This window comes from Carex rostrata, chromosome 1, assembly GCF_964058835.1.
Source record: "Carex rostrata chromosome 1, lpCarRost1.2, whole genome shotgun sequence".
Taxonomy (NCBI): domain Eukaryota; kingdom Viridiplantae; phylum Streptophyta; class Magnoliopsida; order Poales; family Cyperaceae; genus Carex; species Carex rostrata.
Window position 1 is genome coordinate 5,317,356 of NC_135918.1, and position 18,382 is coordinate 5,335,737.

Here is an 18,382-nt window from a genome sequence, read left to right on the forward strand (position 1 = left end):
TTCTAATCCCGATTCCAAATTTTTCTTCGCTTTTTAATTTCGAGTCGACTGCTTCGTCGCTCTCGCTCTCAATTTTTTATTCTTCGTTTTCCAGCCCACTATTCCTGACCTCGTCCCCACTTTCTAAATTCCAACCGTTTACCCGGTCTCCCTCTTCCCCTTTTCTCTCCTCTCTCCCGGAATTATATCCTAAATCCCTGAATCCCGTTGGTTAGAATAAGTCCGATCGCTTCTTTCCCGCTTGAATGGATTCCACATGCGAAACTGAAGCAGAAGCCGATGCCACATCTACCTCCGGTGAAACCATCACGCCGAGAAAGATGCTCTGGCGCTCTGCCTCTTGGAGTGCCTGCTCTTCCCCTACCACGACTCCAACTCATGACCAGCAGCTCGGACCCAAACCCAAACCCGACCCGGTACGGCCACCTAGACGGCCAGGCCGGCTAGCTTTGCCACTTCGGCCATCCCTAGCCGGTTGGCCTCGACAAGCTTCAGATGACTCAACCTCTACCCCAGTTGGATCTCTAGCAGACCCGCACTCGGTCGATTTGTCCCGGGTGACCGACCATGTCTACCTCGGCAGCGACTCAGCTGCTCGTGACCGGGTTGCCTTAAGACGTCATGGGATTACACATATTCTTAATTGTGTTGGGTCAGCATGCCCTGATTATTTCCGTGGTGATGGTGAATTGGTGTATAAGACCCTTTGGTTGCATGACTCGCCTGGAGAGGACCTTGCTTCTATTCTTTATGATGCATTTGATTTCCTGGAATCAGCAGTGGTGGCTTCACCACCGAATGGTGGGCGCGTACTGGTGCACTGCGTCAAAGGGGCCTCCCGCTCTGCTGCTGTGGTTGTGGCGTATCTCATGTGGCGCCATGCATTGCCTTTTGATGCTGCACTTCGCAAGGTGCGGGCAGCACGGCCTGTTGCAGATCCCAATTTGGGATTTGCTGCACAGCTGCTGCGGCGTCAGCATCGTGCCCTTGGGCTGCCTGCCTCACCTGGGTCCATCCGTCGGGTCCTTCGGGTTGCACCCCATTCGCCATATGCACCCTTGAACCTCGTTCCGAAATCAGTCTTACCGGCCGGAGAACCCAAAACCTACCTTGATTCGAGAGGTGCATTTCTAATTCATGCCCCTGATGCAATTTACATATGGATTGGTACCAAGTGCGAGCCAGTCATGGCCGCAGCAGCTTCAAAGGTGGCACGGCAGATTGGGCGCTATGAGAGGGTTTTGGCCCCGGTTGTTACTGTTAATGAAGGGTCTGAATCGGATTTTTTCTGGGCTGCTGTGTCAGACGACCTGGTGATACCTGACCCATTAGAGGTTGGGAAAAGGAGAGTAGATATCTATGACCTTGATTTTGAAATTTTTCAACATGCACTCAAGTCCAACAGTACTGAAGAGCCACTAGAAAGCAACACACCGTCCTCTTCTTCTTCATCTGCTGATTCTACCTTTTCTCCAGCTTCTTCTTCTTCTTCAGATTGGTATCACTCCCCATCAACACCTGACCGACCAGTATTTTGTCAAACTCCTAGAGTGGTTCTCAGTACAATAAAGGAAAAGAAGTCAGATCGGGTCTTTCCATCTTCCACTAAAATTGAGATTTCGAAATCAAAACCTGGGTCTTTAGCTGAGCGAAGGGGAGGCATAACCCCTTTATTGAACTTTTCTGAAGAAGCTGAAGCTGAGCATGAACAAACAATGATGGATTGGTGCCCGTCGCCTCCTTTTATCCCTGATTTAGATGAAGAACAACCTGGAGTGCATGTAGAAAAGCAATTTTCATTGAATCCTTCTGATGATTCTGACAAAGCTGAATTGGAAGAACCAGGAGGAGAGCAAAAGAAGTTGGACTTGATACAGCCTGCTCTTTATCGATGGCCTGAATTGGATCAAATTGAAGATATACATCATGACGTGTTGGATTCAAATTCAATTTTTCTAATGGTAGCTCCTGATTCTAGGAATCGCACGAGAAAGTCAAAGAGGAGGGTTTTATATCTATGGTTAGGTGCTAATTCTAAATTGGTTGGCAAATATGAAGAAGAAAGAGATCATTGGGCAAGAAGTATTGAAAAAAAGGTTGTTGACCAGATGGGGCTTCCAGGAAATACTCTTTTTGAGGTACTTATTTGATGACTTATTCATTTATTTATTGTTTGTTGCTGTTCTTTTGAAAGAGGTATTTTGAATAGTCTGCATATGTGCTTTTAGATGTATTTTTTATAGATAAATACTTGTATGTCTGCTGTCTGGTAAGGAAGTAGTGTGACCTTTTGTCTTATACATATATTTGTTTAATAAGTAGTCAGGGTTGAAAATGGGCCATTTTAATTTAATTACTCTGATAGATAGATATGTCATACTCTACTAGTAGTATAGTTGGATGACATTAATCAGGATAATTGAGTTGCCATGATTTATATTTGTGGCGATTACTTTTTCTGAAAATTAAAAAAAAAATGTCCATAAACATTTTTAATGAGAAATTATTCTTTGTCATATATGTCCGAGCCTTCTATCATAGCATACACTTTTTTGCATAATTGGTCTGTTGCCTTTCTTAAACTCTTTTGCTTACTAATGTACTGAGAATTCCTTTAAAAGAAACACTTGCATCTCTCATGAGAAATACGTTCATATTAAGTTTGGACGAGGAAGAGAGGGCTGTGTCTGTGTGTGTGTGTGGGGGGGGGGATGGGGGGGGTGTGGTTTGAGATATACCTTATGTTGGCATGGAGACTTTAATGAAATGTTCTCCAAAGATGGACACAGGACAAAACCTTGCAAAAGCAGCAGCTTTATGTATATAAATCTGTGGTCACTGGTGAGTTGCTTCTGACACAGTGATGAAACTCTGGCCATTTCTAGAGTTATTTATATATGGCTGAAACAATCCAAGGTACCATACCAAGCTCAATTGCCGAATTTAATGAAATTTTGGCCAAAAAAAAGGACCAAAAGTATCCATTCAACAAGAAAGGAGTCAATCACTTCCGTACTACTGGTACTGTACTGGCATGAACTTCAGCTCGTAGCAGTATGAGATTTGCTACCTGCTACAGAAATTCCTTGCATCATTTGATCTGTTAAGATGGAATATGTCAATGATATGATGTTATTCTACCGGCTTTCAATAAAAGCAGATTGGTTGCATTGGATATGCTAACTTTCAGAGAGATATGAAACGTAAAACAAAGCAATGTGTTTTCTGCAAGCTAAAAGAGTATCTGAGTACTGAATACAAAATTTGTATATTATAGTTAAGATGTCATGACCTTCTCTGAACTCAATTATCATGCTGCTTTTCCTTTTTATTTTCCTCTGTGATAAGTATTCTCTTGCAGTTTGTGTAATATTCAGTGTATAAATACTCTTAAGGTAACAAGTAAAGCCTGTCATTGTGATATAATATGTTTGCTTTTTGTTTGAATGTTTTACAGATAATTAAAGAAGGCCAAGAACCAGAACAGTTCCTAAATCATCTCTTCTCCTTCCATTAAGTGGTAGACTAAGTGAGGTATGTCATAGTTGGTAACTGATGACAGTACATATTCAATGTAGAAACATACTAACAGACATCTACAAGATGCATCTGATTTGTACTTATTAAAAATCTTCAATATTTACAACAATAATCTAGGATCATCAGTTGGCGCCAAAGGTGCTGATGCATGTAACATAATTTATTACAAGTTAATTAGTTTTATGACTAGAAGCCTTTATGCCACTTGACTGTGCAATTGTTACCGACGCTACATGCACAATACCTACAAAACAAATGTTGGGACAAGATGAAGGGTGTGATATGATGAAATGATTTGGTATAACTCTTGCGTAGAGTTTTTTTTTTTTTTTTTTTGGTATATAATGGCACTTGGACTTCTAATAAGAAAAATATATTCACAATCATTTTTATTTGATAACCGTGATAACTCACAAAATAGTTATAAAAGGGAAAACCACATATGTATTATTTGTAGTTTATATAGGTCCCGAATTAAATTTTCTACAATTTTTAAATCTGAGTGATGGCTGATCAAGCGCCAATAAACTCTTAATTTTTCAAAATACTAGATAGATGGTCAATTACTTTTTCTAATTGTACTAAGTTTGATATACTATATATTTGAACTATAGATAATATATCCATGATTTGACTTTTTAATTTTGATAATTGTTGGTCACTATTGTCAAAATATTATAAAATATGAATATAAATTTGTTTATTTGAAATATATATTTGTTAACAAATATAGATGTTTGTAGGAACATACATTGCTAACATCAAAGCAATACATCAAAAAGGGAAATTCTTTAAAGTAACAAATTTCGCAGCCAAATTGTTCATTTAAGTAATGAGGTGGCTTTTTAGTATTTAGCAAGATAATGTTAATATTTAATTAGTTAATTTAGTTATTCGAGTCCTATTTGCATGGTTATACCGATCTGATATGTTCGGTCACCGTTGTTTATAACCTATTTGTGTATCTGACGACTATCAAAAAGATGTGAATTAACTATTGCTCATTTATTTCTATTTGTAGTTATAAATTGTAAGAAAATAATAGTACTTAAAAATATGTTGGTCAATCGAACAAGAGGAGGGTTCAAATGCCTCCATTTTTTGTGCCTCTATCATGTCTCCATATTTAAAAAAACTTTAATAATTGAAAATTTAAATCTTAAAATTCAAAATAAAATCATTGGATATGAACTACATCATTTTATCTATGCACGTGTAAAAAATTATAGCATTTTAACTTTGTTTTGGTTGTCATCTTGAGCTTGTAAAAATGTATATTAATGTGGATAATTTTTAGACGTTGATTTTTTAATTTATTGATTTATATAAAAGTAAAATCAAAATGTGATAATTTTTTATGGACACAGAGAGAAAATAACATAGATTACATATTTTATTTTGACGTTTAAGTTTTAAATTTTGAGTTATTTAAGTTTTTAAAAATGGAGACATTTGAACCCTGCTCATTGAACAATTAGCTAGTGGTTTTATAACATTTAATTAAAGGTTATTAACATTTAACTAGCTATTATATATTTATATTAGTTGGATATATCAATAGCATGAGACTAAAAATAACTGGATGCTAGCAACAATCATTGTCCAAAGGGAAAAGAAACTCAAATAAATTACTTGAGGAATTTGTAATTGACAGAGAGGAAGTACGTCAGTACGTCGAATTCATATCACCAAGGTAGAATATTATTGTTTAGATCCGGACCGGCTAATCACTAATCATAATTTTCCCGAATATTAAAGAGGCTCCGTGCATTCTAATTGAGACCGAACCGGCTCATTCTGTTCGGTCCAAAAGGTTGTCAGCGAATCAACACAAGGGCCCAAAGCAAAAACCCTGTAGCATTGCAGCATCAATGCACAACGGTTTGACAGGGATTATAAGTGTTTATATTTTTTTTGTTTAAGAGACATTATCCGAATGCATGTCCTCTGGATAAACTCAAAATAGAAATGAATCTCAACTGTCTGATTTTAAACGGAGCCAATTCGACTACAATCTATAACATAGGGAGCCTTTTAATATTAGTACTGATCTAGTCCGTACAAATTTTAAACCAGATCGAATGATCAAAATGCATTAATTAAAAATATTTCCTTTTGAGTTAATGCAAAGGATACAAATTCACATTATCTGAGCTCCTCAACTATAGCTGCTGATGGACGAATCAAATGGAAGAGTATGCGTGTGTTTGAAGAAGAAATCGCAACAAAAAAAAAAAAAAAAAAAAAACTCATCTCTTGCTTGTGCACTCTCTCATAAATCAGTGGAGAGAGAGATCGGCTAAGTTACTAAGGTTGTACTCTAGAAATTCTCTGCGCAGAGGGAAGAAATAACGATGGCAATGCGTAACTTGTGCATAGTAAAACTAACACTCTGATTTTGGAGTGAAGAATTTCGTCAAAATAATACATATTTCTTCCCACCACACAATAATGTGTAACCTTCGCTTCCTCTTTGACTCTCACCTCTGCACAGTGAACTCGCCCTTCTTCTCCCTCCGCATACCCCCCCGTCTGGAGCACACCGTAAGTAGTGGGCTAGGCATATAGCACTTAGTACTATCAATTCATACTTGTGATTTCAATATTCAAATAATCAAGTTGAAGTACTCAATATGTTTTTCATATTAAAATGTGCTTAGAGATAACATTTTTTATTTTTGGAAGTCATTGTTTTCAAATTCTTATAGAAATAGTAAAAAAAATAAAAAAAATGTAAAATTTTGGTTTCCAAGCAAATTTTAATATGGAGAACATGTTAAGCACTTCAGATTGAGTATTTGAACTTTAAAATATGAAAAACATGAAGTGCTTGGACGAAGGCCTTTATCCCAATACTCGTATCTTAGCCCCCCCCCCCCCTTCTCTCTCTCTCTCTCTCTCTCTCTCTCTCCCCCCTTCATTGCATGCATTGTGACCCATTTTACCAAGACTACACCGAGATGGTTGCATGCAGTCAAATATAATTTTCCAACTCTTGTCTACAAAATATTGAGCATATTGAAGGAAAATAACTAATATGTTCCGAGTTGGTGATATCACGTGAATTTCTCTTTATGTGATGTGACACGATGTGAACAAAATGATAGATGACAGTCACGTCATGCAAAGAATCATGTTATTCGTGGTTATTTTGTATGTCAATACAATTAATAATCATGCACTTGTGATCACACATTGACCACATGTGACGTATTTAACTATTTTTTTATTTTTAAGTTTATTGAAAAATATAAAAAAATGCTACAAAATATAAACAAATTAAATAAATTAACAACATTGAAAAACTAATAACGTGATGTGACGTAATCAAATCATTTTGCGTGACTTGACGTGACATTTTATTTTCGATCGAAGGTAGGCACATTACACGGATAGAATGCCATGCAACATGTGAATTACATCATGTGACCGACATATATGATGTGTCGTGCTGTGCTCATGACTTGTCATGAATAAACCGATAACAATATAACTAATTTCCATCTCCATGGGTGCCGGGGCACAAATGTGCATCAAAACAGCTACATGCGGTCAGCGGTGGACTTTTTTGTTCAAACTATTAGAGCATCAATTACATGCAGAGCCAGAAAGCCAGCTGTGGCCCGACATCTCTTCACTAGTGAGAACATAATGTTTCTTTGAATTGTGATTTAGTTTTGAAACATGGAATATTCATTGCAAAAGAACAAAAAATACATATATGCATCTGATAATCTCCGTTGCATGGATCAGTCTGTTGGCTCAAAAGCGCACCCTTAAATCTGTCCTAAGACTATTCTATGCAGAAATAAAAGAAACAAAATCAAAGCAGCGGAATTACCCCGTTCCATCTTAAACGGGCTATTACTCGACACTCGATCGAGATCAAAGGCTTTAACACTTGAGCGCTGAACTTAAGATCTCAAAACCTTCCAAGGCTTGCAAAGCTGCCGAACAGAATTCGTATCCGAATTGCTATTCGAATTCTGTCTCTAATGTCCATTGGAGAGACAAAAGAGAGGCTTAGTGGCTAACCAATGAAAGCTACCAGTGTAACAAAATGTGGCCTATGCGGCCGCATATGCGTATACAGTTTTGAACCGCATAGAAAAATGATATGCAGTTTCTACTGTGCACGTGGCATATCTTTCTTTCAAGAGTTAATATTTTATTATTTTCTTCACGCGGTTTCTACTGTGCACGTAGCTTCAATTGTATATTGATCTTTTAAAGTAACAAATAGGAGGATATGGACCGAATGATTTCAAATAATTTGGACCTAATAATTTTGGACTTAGAGTTCAACTACTAAAATACAGATTAATAATTATTTAACTCATAATATATTATTATACAGATTTTTTAGTTTAATATTTTACAATACTATTTATCTGCTCCTCATGTATAAATATGCATAAAAATCCGCATATGCAGCCGCATACCGTATATGCAGCCGCATACCGTATATGCAGCATTCGGTGGCCTTCCGCATACTGCATAAAAACCGCATTTTATAATATTGAAAGCTACTTTATGACTTCTCAAGAAATCATTCATCATTTGATCACTTTGCTGCCTTGGAGACCTAGTCTTTTTATAATGGTATATGTCGGTTTAGAGAGCTAATCCATTAAGGCACCTTGGAGAAAGCCAATTTGAATTTGCATTCTTATGGCAGTTTAGGAAGCCAAATTGAATTTGACAACATGCATGGTTTAGAAAGTCAAATTAAATTTGACTACTTTAGAATGCAACTTCAAATTGGTGGATGTTTGCTTCAGTGATAAACGCATTGCATGGATCAGTCGAGTACTTTTAGATTTGAATAATTATATGAATCTCTCCAATCCTATCCCCCCATCATCCCCTGATCTCTTAAACATATTTTAGAGGTGAGTTTTTTTTTTCAATATCGTCCACATTTTTTACGATATATGATGAATTTTGTGAATCTAAAATCACAAACATATTCTACGCAATTTTATCTTTCAAATAAGATCTATGATGACATACTTTCAGGCTCATCGTCACACAAGTATTTATATCTCATCGTGCAAGTATTTATACCTATACTTGTAAGTATTTATCCCCAATCGTGGACCCCACATCTCCCCATCACCCCCATCTCTTAAATAGATTTTCACTTTCATAAACTAACTTAACTAACTAGTTTAATTAAATTTATACAAAACACTATGGTCTTCCAAGTTTAATTAAATTTATAGGTATAAATACTTGGAAGATAATAAATTAATAATTGCAAACTAAGATATTAATACTTGCATTGTCACACCCCAAACCAGGAATTCTGGATTAAGGTGTGATCAACCTCGCCTCGTGCTTAATTAATCATTAAACACGCAAGGCTAATCATCAATAATAAATCAAACAACAGCGGAAGCAAAATAATATAAATATCAAGCATCAATCACATATCAAATAAATAAACATACACAGACATAACATATAATTTGATTCATCTCAGATCCAAATCACACCATCTATAGAAGGGGATACATGATCTATTGAGCCCGTATATATAACACAGAAAATACGGGACTCGTAAACCTAATCAAAAGCCTAATCCTAACTAGGTCAAGTGGTGTGGCTCTCAGGGACAGCTACTGACATCTCCTGCTGCGGACCGCCAGAACCTGTACCTAAAACCCACGAAACAACTTGTGGGTGAGCGACGAATCACCCAGTATGTGACCCAGAATTATCCCCTCAGGGATCCTCTACGGTCAAAGCACTTTTATTTATATAAATTTCGTACAGTTATGAATACAATTAAATATGCACAAATGTAAACCTATCTCAATATCTAATAGTCATAAAACACTTTTAATTAATGCCATGATGCGATTGTTCTAATATGCCAACATGCAAAATAAATCCAAAGTCAAAATACAATATCGGATAGTAATCAATTCGGAGTCCAGTACCAAAGCACCGTGTGAACAAATATAATAATAATAATATTACGGATTTAAGTAAATCACCCCGTGTTGTGTCAATAGAATAAAAAGAATCTGAATGATATAATCCAAGGACTGTGATCAGGGAACAATGATACACGTTGCCTAATGACATCGCGCATTGTCCACAAGATTAGCATTACACTAGCACACTAGCCGATGGTTATACCTTTACCAAAAAGAATATGAATAATATAATCCAAGGACTGTGATCAAGGAACAATGATACACGTTGCCTAATGACATCGCGCATTGCCCACAAGATTAGCATTACACTAGCACCCTAGCCGATGGTTATACCTTTACCAAAAATAATATGAATAATATAATCCAAGGACTGTGATCAGGGAACAATGATACACGTTGCCTAATGACATCGCGCATTGCCCACAAGATTAGCATTACACTAGCACACTAGCCGATGGTTATACCTTTAGCAAAAATAATCTGAATAATATAATCCAAGGACTGTGATCAGGGAACAATGATACACGTTGCCTAATGACATCGCGCATTGCCCACAAGATTAGCATTACACTAGCACACTAGCCGATGGTTATACCTTTACAAAAAAGAATATGAATAATATAATCCAAGGACTGTGATCAGGGAACAATGATACACGTTGCCTAATGACATCGCGCATTGCCCACAAGATTAGCATTACACTAGCACACTAGCCGATGGTTATACCTTTAGCAAAAATAATCTGAATAATATAATCCAAGGACTGTGATCAGGGAACAATGATACACGTTGCCTAATGACATCGCGCATTGCCCACAAGATTAGCATTACACTAGCACACTAGCCGATGGTTATACCTTTACAAAAAAGAATATGAATAATATAATCCAAGGACTGTGATCAGGGAACAATGATACACGTTGCCTAATGACATCACGCATTGCCCACAAGATTAGCATTACACTAGCACACTAGCCGATGGTTATATCTAAATCTGGTGTGTCATCTCGCCTAAACGATTCATCAATCAAATATATAAAATAGGAGAAATCATACAATGCAAGTTGTAAAAATATAGTCAACCAGTGCCACAGAACTCGGGATCGGAACTGTGCACTCACTCTGCCACGGAACTTGAGATCGGAACCGTGCAGACAAATCCGCCATGGAACTCGAGATCGGAACCATGCGGTAGCGTAAAACAGACCTACGCAGAACTCGAGATCGGAACTGCGCAGTCTCAAGTAGGGCTGGCAAAAAAATTCGAGGTTCCTGATTCGATTCGGGTTTGATTCGGGTTTGATTCAAGTTTAATTCGATTCAAAATGGGTTCGAATTGAAACGAACCAAACCAGGTTCGGTTCGAAATTAATTCAAACCAAACCCAAACCTAGCCTGGTTCGATCGAAATGGGTTCGATCATTTTTATGGTTCGAATCTCATAATAAATCGACTGTCCATTTACCTGATGAAATTAAAATCCAAGATAGAGAGTCATAATTTAACTTAGCCGACACTCCCTCGCTCTCAAATCTCAATAACCTAGTTCTCTCTCCACCTCTCCCTAACTCACTCTCCCTCTAGCTCTAAAATCTAGCTGACGCTCTCGGCGACTGGCTGTCTCTTCGGCCTAGATGACTGTCTCTCCTCTCTCTTCAGTCGTCTTTCATAGTTTATACCAGGAAAACTGTCTCTGATGTATTTTTTCATGAACAATTTTTCAACTTAAAAACACTCATTTCATAGTTCATACCGGTAAAAGGAAGTCATGTGAATTGTCCCGCGAGAAAAAATTAATGTATAAACTACCGGTATAACTAGGACTGCTAAAAAATAATTTAGTTCGTGATTTGATTCGGGTTCGATTCGAAAAATGTGTAGTTTGAAATGGATTTGGTTCGAAATGGGTTCGGTTCGAAACGAATCAAACCAGGTTCGGTTTGAAATTAATTCAAACCAAACTCAAACCTAAGGTAAGTTCGGTTCGGTTCGTTGCAACCCCTAGTCTCAAGTAATAAAAATGCCACCACGGAACTTGAGATCGGAACCGTGGTGGGGTAACCAGTGCCACAGAACTCGAGATCGGAACTGTGCACTCACTCTGCCATGGAACTCGAGATCGGAACCGTGCAGACAAATCCACCATGAAACTCGAGATCGGAACCGTGCGGTAGCGTAAAACAGACCTACACAGAACTCGAGATCGGAACTGTGCAGTCTTAAAGTAAAAACATGCCACCACGGAACTCGAGATCGGAACCGTGATGGGGTAACCAATGCCACAAAACTAAAGATCAGAACTGCTCGTGTAAAATGATAAAAATGATCGAAAATGATATATAAGCAAAGTTTATACATATAATATAAAGAGTTAGGCTGGGGTGCTATGGATAGCATAGTGGCCTCTATGCTACGGCTCAATATTCGAGTTTTCAAAATCCAAACGGTCGATCCGAACCGTTCATCTTATTCTCCATATTAATATCTGCTTGGAGACCAAATTTTATATTTTTCTGAATTTTTTTACTATTTATTAAGCATTTTACAAAATTGTTGATCCAACGGTGGCTGCACAAAACAGTAAAACCGTTGGATTAGCGATTTTCAAAGTGGCTTAATAAATAGTAAAAAAATTCAGAAAATTATAAAATTTGGTCTCCAAGCAGATATTAATATGGAGAATAAGATGAACGGTTCAGATCGACCGTTTGGATTTTGAAAACTCGAATATTGAGCCGTAGCATAGAGGCCACTATGCTATCCATAGCACCCCAGCCTAACTCTAATATAAATCCTAAGGCCATCCGAGAATCCAGTGACACTCAGCTCAGTGGTTGTCGGGCCGTCCCATGCCAAGTGACACCAAGACGGAACGAAGTCACTCGGCCCTGCTCAGCTCTCACCAATGCATGCGTATGCACGTACAATAATAGTATATTGTCTTCTACGAGAAGAAGACAATCTAATAACCTAATATTCTAATAAGATATATATATATAATATTATTTAATTACTCTACTCTTAAAATACAGTAAATTCGGGGTTTTTTTTTCAGGGTTTATGCAATTCTATCTACAGTGCAGAAAGGATAAACATGCTCTAAAGTTTTAATGCAACTACTTAAAATAAAGTGCGAATGTCAGGTCAGATGGATCAGCTGGTAAGAGTACGCCCACGAAAGAAAATAATTCAGATATCCCACACCTGTAGGGCTGGAGTCTCTGTGGATAAAAATCAGCGTGCTCTGCGTATGCTCCGAACTGCGGGTCAGTCGGATTAGTCCAATGATCGGACTCGTACGGCATCTGCTGGTCCGATTTAAGCAAGGCACAAGATGGAGAGGGAAAAACAGCCGGTTCCAAGGAAAGACACCTCACCTCACGGCCGTTCCAATTCAACAATCACCGCAATCGAGAGAATGCTCGGCTTAGAGACGCCTCAAAATAGCAACCAAGCACGAAAATCATAAACAAGCAACACTACACAAACCCTAGGGTTTTGTGTGATAAATCTCAACAGAAAAGAGGGGAAAAAGAGGGGTTCTCAGCACATGAGTGAAAATCAAGAACAAAAACCAACGAGAGAGAGAGAGAACCCAATATATAGGCAAGGAAACCCAAAATCGCGCAAGAGTCAGAGAAGTACCGAGTAGGTAACCGACGGACGAACAAAGTCATCGGAAGGACGAGTCCCCTGACAAGGGAAGAGACAGCGGTGACAAAATAGACCAAAAAGGAGGAGGGCGGGAGCCTTGCTTCTCGCCGAAGCAAGCCACGAGGGTATCTCCTCTGTGGGGTAGGGAAGTCAGCGAGAGAGGGAGAGACAGGGAAATGGAGAGGGAGAAGGGCGGACCCGAAGGGTTATCAAATGGGGTTAAATCCCTCATGCTCCATTTAATTAAAATCAAAGTTTGAGATGACTTCAAGATCCGTGCTGGATTTAATCTAAAGGTCCAAACAATTCAGAATTTCAATATGGACTCATTTCATTTGTTTTATAAATTCAAATCGAGAGTTCATAATTTTTTTTACAACCAAATTCGTACGTATATTTTGGACGTTTATTTCTCAATTTTAAGATCCGAATAATTCGTTATCGAATAATATATACATAAATATAGACATTCTAATTAAAATTTTCAAATTCCTTAATGAACGAGATTCGCAAAATTTATAATTTATTCGTACGAATAATTCGTATATTTATACTCTTAATTAGGACTCAATTTATTTATTTATTTATTTACACGATTCAATTTAATTTAATTTCTTCTTTTTTTTCTAAAATTTAACGGGACTTGTAACGAATTTTTTCTAAGTCACGAATTTACCAAATAATTAAATCAATCTATAAGTTCTATATTTTAGTTTTAAATTCTCAATTTAATATACATTAAGTTCATGGTTCGATTATATCTCGAAATTTTTGTTTCATTTTAAATTAATCAGATATAATTTGTTCGATCGTTTAATTAATTAAAATTTTAATTAGAGCAAAATTTAATTTAGCAAATTAATCTTGTTTTAAAATTTCGGGATATAACATGCATGTCTAACTTGATATGACTATATGAGGGGATCACTCAAAGTACATGGGGAGAAGAATCATACACGTTTTTAGAAGTGGATTTTTTTTTTTCAATGTCATCCATATTTCTCACAATCTATGAGGAATTTTACGAATCTAAAACTACGAACGTATTCTATGCAATTTTATCTTTCAAATGAGATCCATGATGACATACTTTCGGACTCATCGTCACACAAGTATTTATACCTCATCGTGTAATTATTTATGCATATACTTGTAAGTATTTATCCTCAATCGCGGACCCCGCATCAACTTTTCTCAATCGTCCCTGCGTCAACCTTTCTCTAACAAAAATAGTTGACCCCCCATAGGTATAAATACTTCAGTGCATAGGTATAAATACTTGTAATACTTGATATTAATACTTTTAAATGTCAGCAGTGTCATATGTGGAAAATACTAGGTATAAATACTTAGATGACGAGGTATAAATACTTGTGTGACGACGAGATCGAAAATATGTCATCATGGATCTCATTTGAAAGATAAAATTGTGCAGAATACGTTCGTAGTTTTAGATTCACAAAATTTCTTATAGATCATGAGAAATGTGGACGAGATTAAACAAATAAAATTGAAGGGATAATGGAGGGGTGAGAGTGGGGACAATTATCAGACCCTTTAGATTTATAGACAAGTATTTAATACAAATTTCAGTAGCTTTTTTATGAATTTTAAAAACTAGTATGTCAAATTGCGTGCTGTACGGATTCTGCTTTAGTGCTTGACAATCGGTCTCAAGCTCTTAACTTGTTGCATGACCTGCCATAAAATAAGAAATATACAAATCTCCATGTACTGTGGGATCTGATTGTTTAATGGGCAATATCTCACGATGATTCCCTATGATATATTTTACTACCTTATCTATCTCATCATGATGATAACATTATTTGGAACTATCAAAATAGCTCACAGTGTTAATGTAGTATCCAATCCAGCTAGGTCAATTTGGAAATATCCTTGAAACTTTTATTCTGATTCGCTTTTATAGTGAATACAAGTTATATTAAATCCCAAACACACAAGTCACTTTACAACTTAAATAATTTGGAATGCACGAGGTTTGAATATGTTAAGCAAGTCATGGTCATGGATTGATGACCTGGCAAAATGATAACCACATTTTTTTCTGATCTCAATCTATCATTTCTAGCTTTATATAACTCAACTTCCTCATAAAATTTGTCCCTGGAGCACACTCAACATTCTCCAGTACCTCCAATTCAACTGCAATACATAGTTATTCACCTCTCTCTCATGGAACTTGATCTACACCTCAACCCCACAGGCTTTCTCCTGCTAGCATCTACCTTCTTCTTTCTCTTCTTCATTGTAAGATCCAAATCTAAATTAAAATTGAAAACCAAACCTTCAATTAACCTTCCTCCAGGTCCTAAACCCCTTCCCTTAATAGGCAACCTCCACCAACTAGGTGAACATCCTCACCTCTCTCTCCACCGACTCTCCAGTACCTATGGCCCCATCTTTCACCTTAAGCTTGGCTTCATACCAACCGTCATAATATCCTCTGCTAAGCTAGCCCGTGAAGTTATGCGCACGCATGATTTAGCTCTGGCAAGTAGGCCCCAGCTCCAGTCTGCACGTAGTTTATTTTATGGATGCACCGATATCGCGTTTGCGCCATATGGCCCATACTGGCGACATGTGAGAAAGATATGCATCTTGGAGTTACTATCACAACGCCGAGTCGACTTGTTTGCTCCTGTTCGTGCTGTTGAGGCCAGGTGCATGGTTTCACGCATTGCCTCTGCAACCGCAGAAGGAAAGGTATATATGTTAATGTTGATAAAAAAAATATTATATTTATAACATATATGGTATGGTACTGACTACTGAGTCATATATCAGCATTCGGTTGCTTAATTAAATCCATGAATGTGAGGTATTGAGTTAGGTTTGTTCTCAGAATCCTTGAAATTTTAAAACAATTCCTATATTAAACCCAAAGGTCTTCAATTTCATTGAACACTTCTTATCTATAGGAGTAATTTTTTTTACTTTTTTTAAGGTTGCTATAGGAGTAATTTTTAAATTTTTAATACTTCAAAGAGCTGGACTAGTGAATCCTCCTGAAAATAGTTCTCATAAATTCTACCTGTATAAACTGTTGATGATTTAATAAGGTAGCTAGCTCAATAAAGCTAGGCAAAAATTAAAACATACTAACAATATATAACATATTGAATTTATTTAGGAAATAAATCTCAGCAAGATTTTGGGTCTATATGCAAACGGGGTTCTAGGCCGGGCAGCTTTTGGGAAGGATTTCTATGGAGCGGGAGAATACGACCGGCATGGGTTCCAGGAGATGTTGGAGGAGTACCAGGTGCTGCTCGGCGGGTTCAGTATTGGAGATTTCTTTCCAGGGATGGAGTGGGTGGGTGCATTTACCGGGGCCAATGCGAGGATAGAAAAGACATTTCGGCGGTTCGACAATTTTTTTGATGAGATAATTGAGGAGCATATACAGAAGAGGAGAAAGGGAAAAGTGCAGGAAGAGGGAAAAGACTTGGTGGATGTTTTGCTTGAAGTGAAGGAAAGTGAGGGCCTTGAAATGCCTCTAACTATGGATAATGTCAAGGCCGTAATCTTGGTAAGCGCCTTAATTTCTATAATAAAATTACCAGAATACAGTAGCATTCAGTTAAGTACTACTTGGTGCTGGTTTGATTCCTACTGAGACTATGTGATAACTAAATTCGGGATTCAACATGAAGATGTATTTTTTTTTTTCAAATAATTAAAAATATAAAGAAAAAAGTCAAATACCGAGATTTTGACAAAGTGCAATAAAGATGCTTAAAAGCATCTTCGATTCTGGTCTTCAGATCATATATATAGAAATGTCAGGAGTCAAATAGTTTCTTATGATTATTTTGCAGGACATGTTTGCAGCTGGGACAGACACCACCTTCATAACCCTAGACTGGGGCATGACTGAGCTACTAATGAACCCGAAAGCACTAAAACAAGCCCAAATTGAGGTCCGGAGAGTTGTTGGTGAAAAGAAGTTTGTATCCGAATCTGATCTTTGTCACATGTCTTACCTGAAAGCCACCATTAAAGAGATTTTTCGACTGCACCCCCCTGCGCCAGTTCTTGTCCCACGAGAATCCATGGAACCAGTTATAATCGACGGCTACGACATTCCCGCAAAGACACGCATCTACATCAATGCATGGGCTATCGGTCGAGACCCGGAGATATGGAACGACCCAGAGGAGTTCAAACCAGAGAGGTTCTTGGATAGCCTGATTGATTATAAAGGCCAACATTACGAGTTGATACCATTTGGTGCTGGCCGGCGCAGTTGCCCTGCCATAAGTTTTGGCATAGCAAGTGTAGAGCTGGCTCTGGCACAGCTGCTGAACAGCTTTGACTGGGAGCTGCCGCCCGAAGTTGCACCACAGGACTTGGATCTGACCGAAGTTTTCGGCATCACTATGCACCGGAGGCAGCATCTATTTGTAGTTGCAAAACCATACTGAGTTGGTAAAATGGTATTGATCGATCTGTTCTGAATTTGTGCAATGGCTGATCAGTCATAAATTGTTGCCATGACCATTGACCAACTATGAAATGGTTTGGAAAATAAAACCAGTGTTTTCTTTTGAGAAAAGGCCTGGGCCCTGGATTCCGTTTCCGGGGAAACAATTTTTTTGTTTTTTTAAGGACAGTTGGGCAGTAGCCAGTTGTCGATATATTGAATAAGAAAAAGTCATTTACATCTCCCAACAAGAGCTTTTTATCTTACTTTATACAGTCTTAACTCGTAAATAATACACTAATTAGGACCACGAATGATCGAACATGATCGTACGTTCTCATTCTATTCTTTACTCTTCTTTTACTAACAATGGACTGACCAAAGAATATTGTTTCATTAATTAATTTATTCATCTGCTTTCTTCGTGAGAGAAGATCCTCCGATTCCTTTCTTTTCACAATGACCAGAGCCCCGTCGCCCATGCCCCGTCCCATTTCATCTTTTGTTCCCCTGATAGGGTGACTCTATTATTCCACCAAACTTCATATGCAACCTCTGTATGCCGGGGAAACAATTTTAATATCTTGCTTTTATTACATGAGAATTGGTGATTACATCACATCACTTTGGTAGTTTGTTGTGTCGTGAAAAATAAAGGTCCATTGATTGTTATTAACAAAGGAGCCCAAAAAGGCCCACTAAAAAGTAGAAGCATGTGAATTTGTCATTTTTAAATGATCCCGTCGCTGTTGCTCCAAAAATAATGGAAGATTATTGTCAATAGAAAACTGCGGAT

At 37.6% G+C, this 18,382-nt stretch overlaps 2 protein-coding genes across 2 annotated transcripts; both read left to right on the top strand.

Annotated features, from left to right (window-relative positions):
• The first annotated feature begins 102 nt into the window (after positions 1 to 102).
• Positions 103 to 3,796, top strand: LOC144553812 (protein-tyrosine-phosphatase MKP1-like). Its single transcript, XM_078302006.1, has 2 exons — positions 103 to 2,138; positions 3,458 to 3,796. The coding sequence occupies exons 1-2, from the start codon at positions 246 to 248 to the stop codon at positions 3,515 to 3,517; spliced, it is 1,953 nt and encodes a 650-aa protein (XP_078158132.1). The 5' UTR covers positions 103 to 245; the 3' UTR covers positions 3,518 to 3,796.
• An 11,450-nt stretch (positions 3,797 to 15,246) lies between these two features.
• Positions 15,247 to 17,666, top strand: LOC144553820 (cytochrome P450 71AP13-like). Its single transcript, XM_078302012.1, has 3 exons — positions 15,247 to 15,866; positions 16,294 to 16,692; positions 16,982 to 17,666. Exons 1-3 carry the CDS (start codon positions 15,336 to 15,338, stop codon positions 17,585 to 17,587), a joined length of 1,536 nt encoding a protein of 511 aa, XP_078158138.1. The 5' UTR covers positions 15,247 to 15,335; the 3' UTR covers positions 17,588 to 17,666.
• The last annotated feature ends 716 nt before the right edge of the window (positions 17,667 to 18,382 follow it).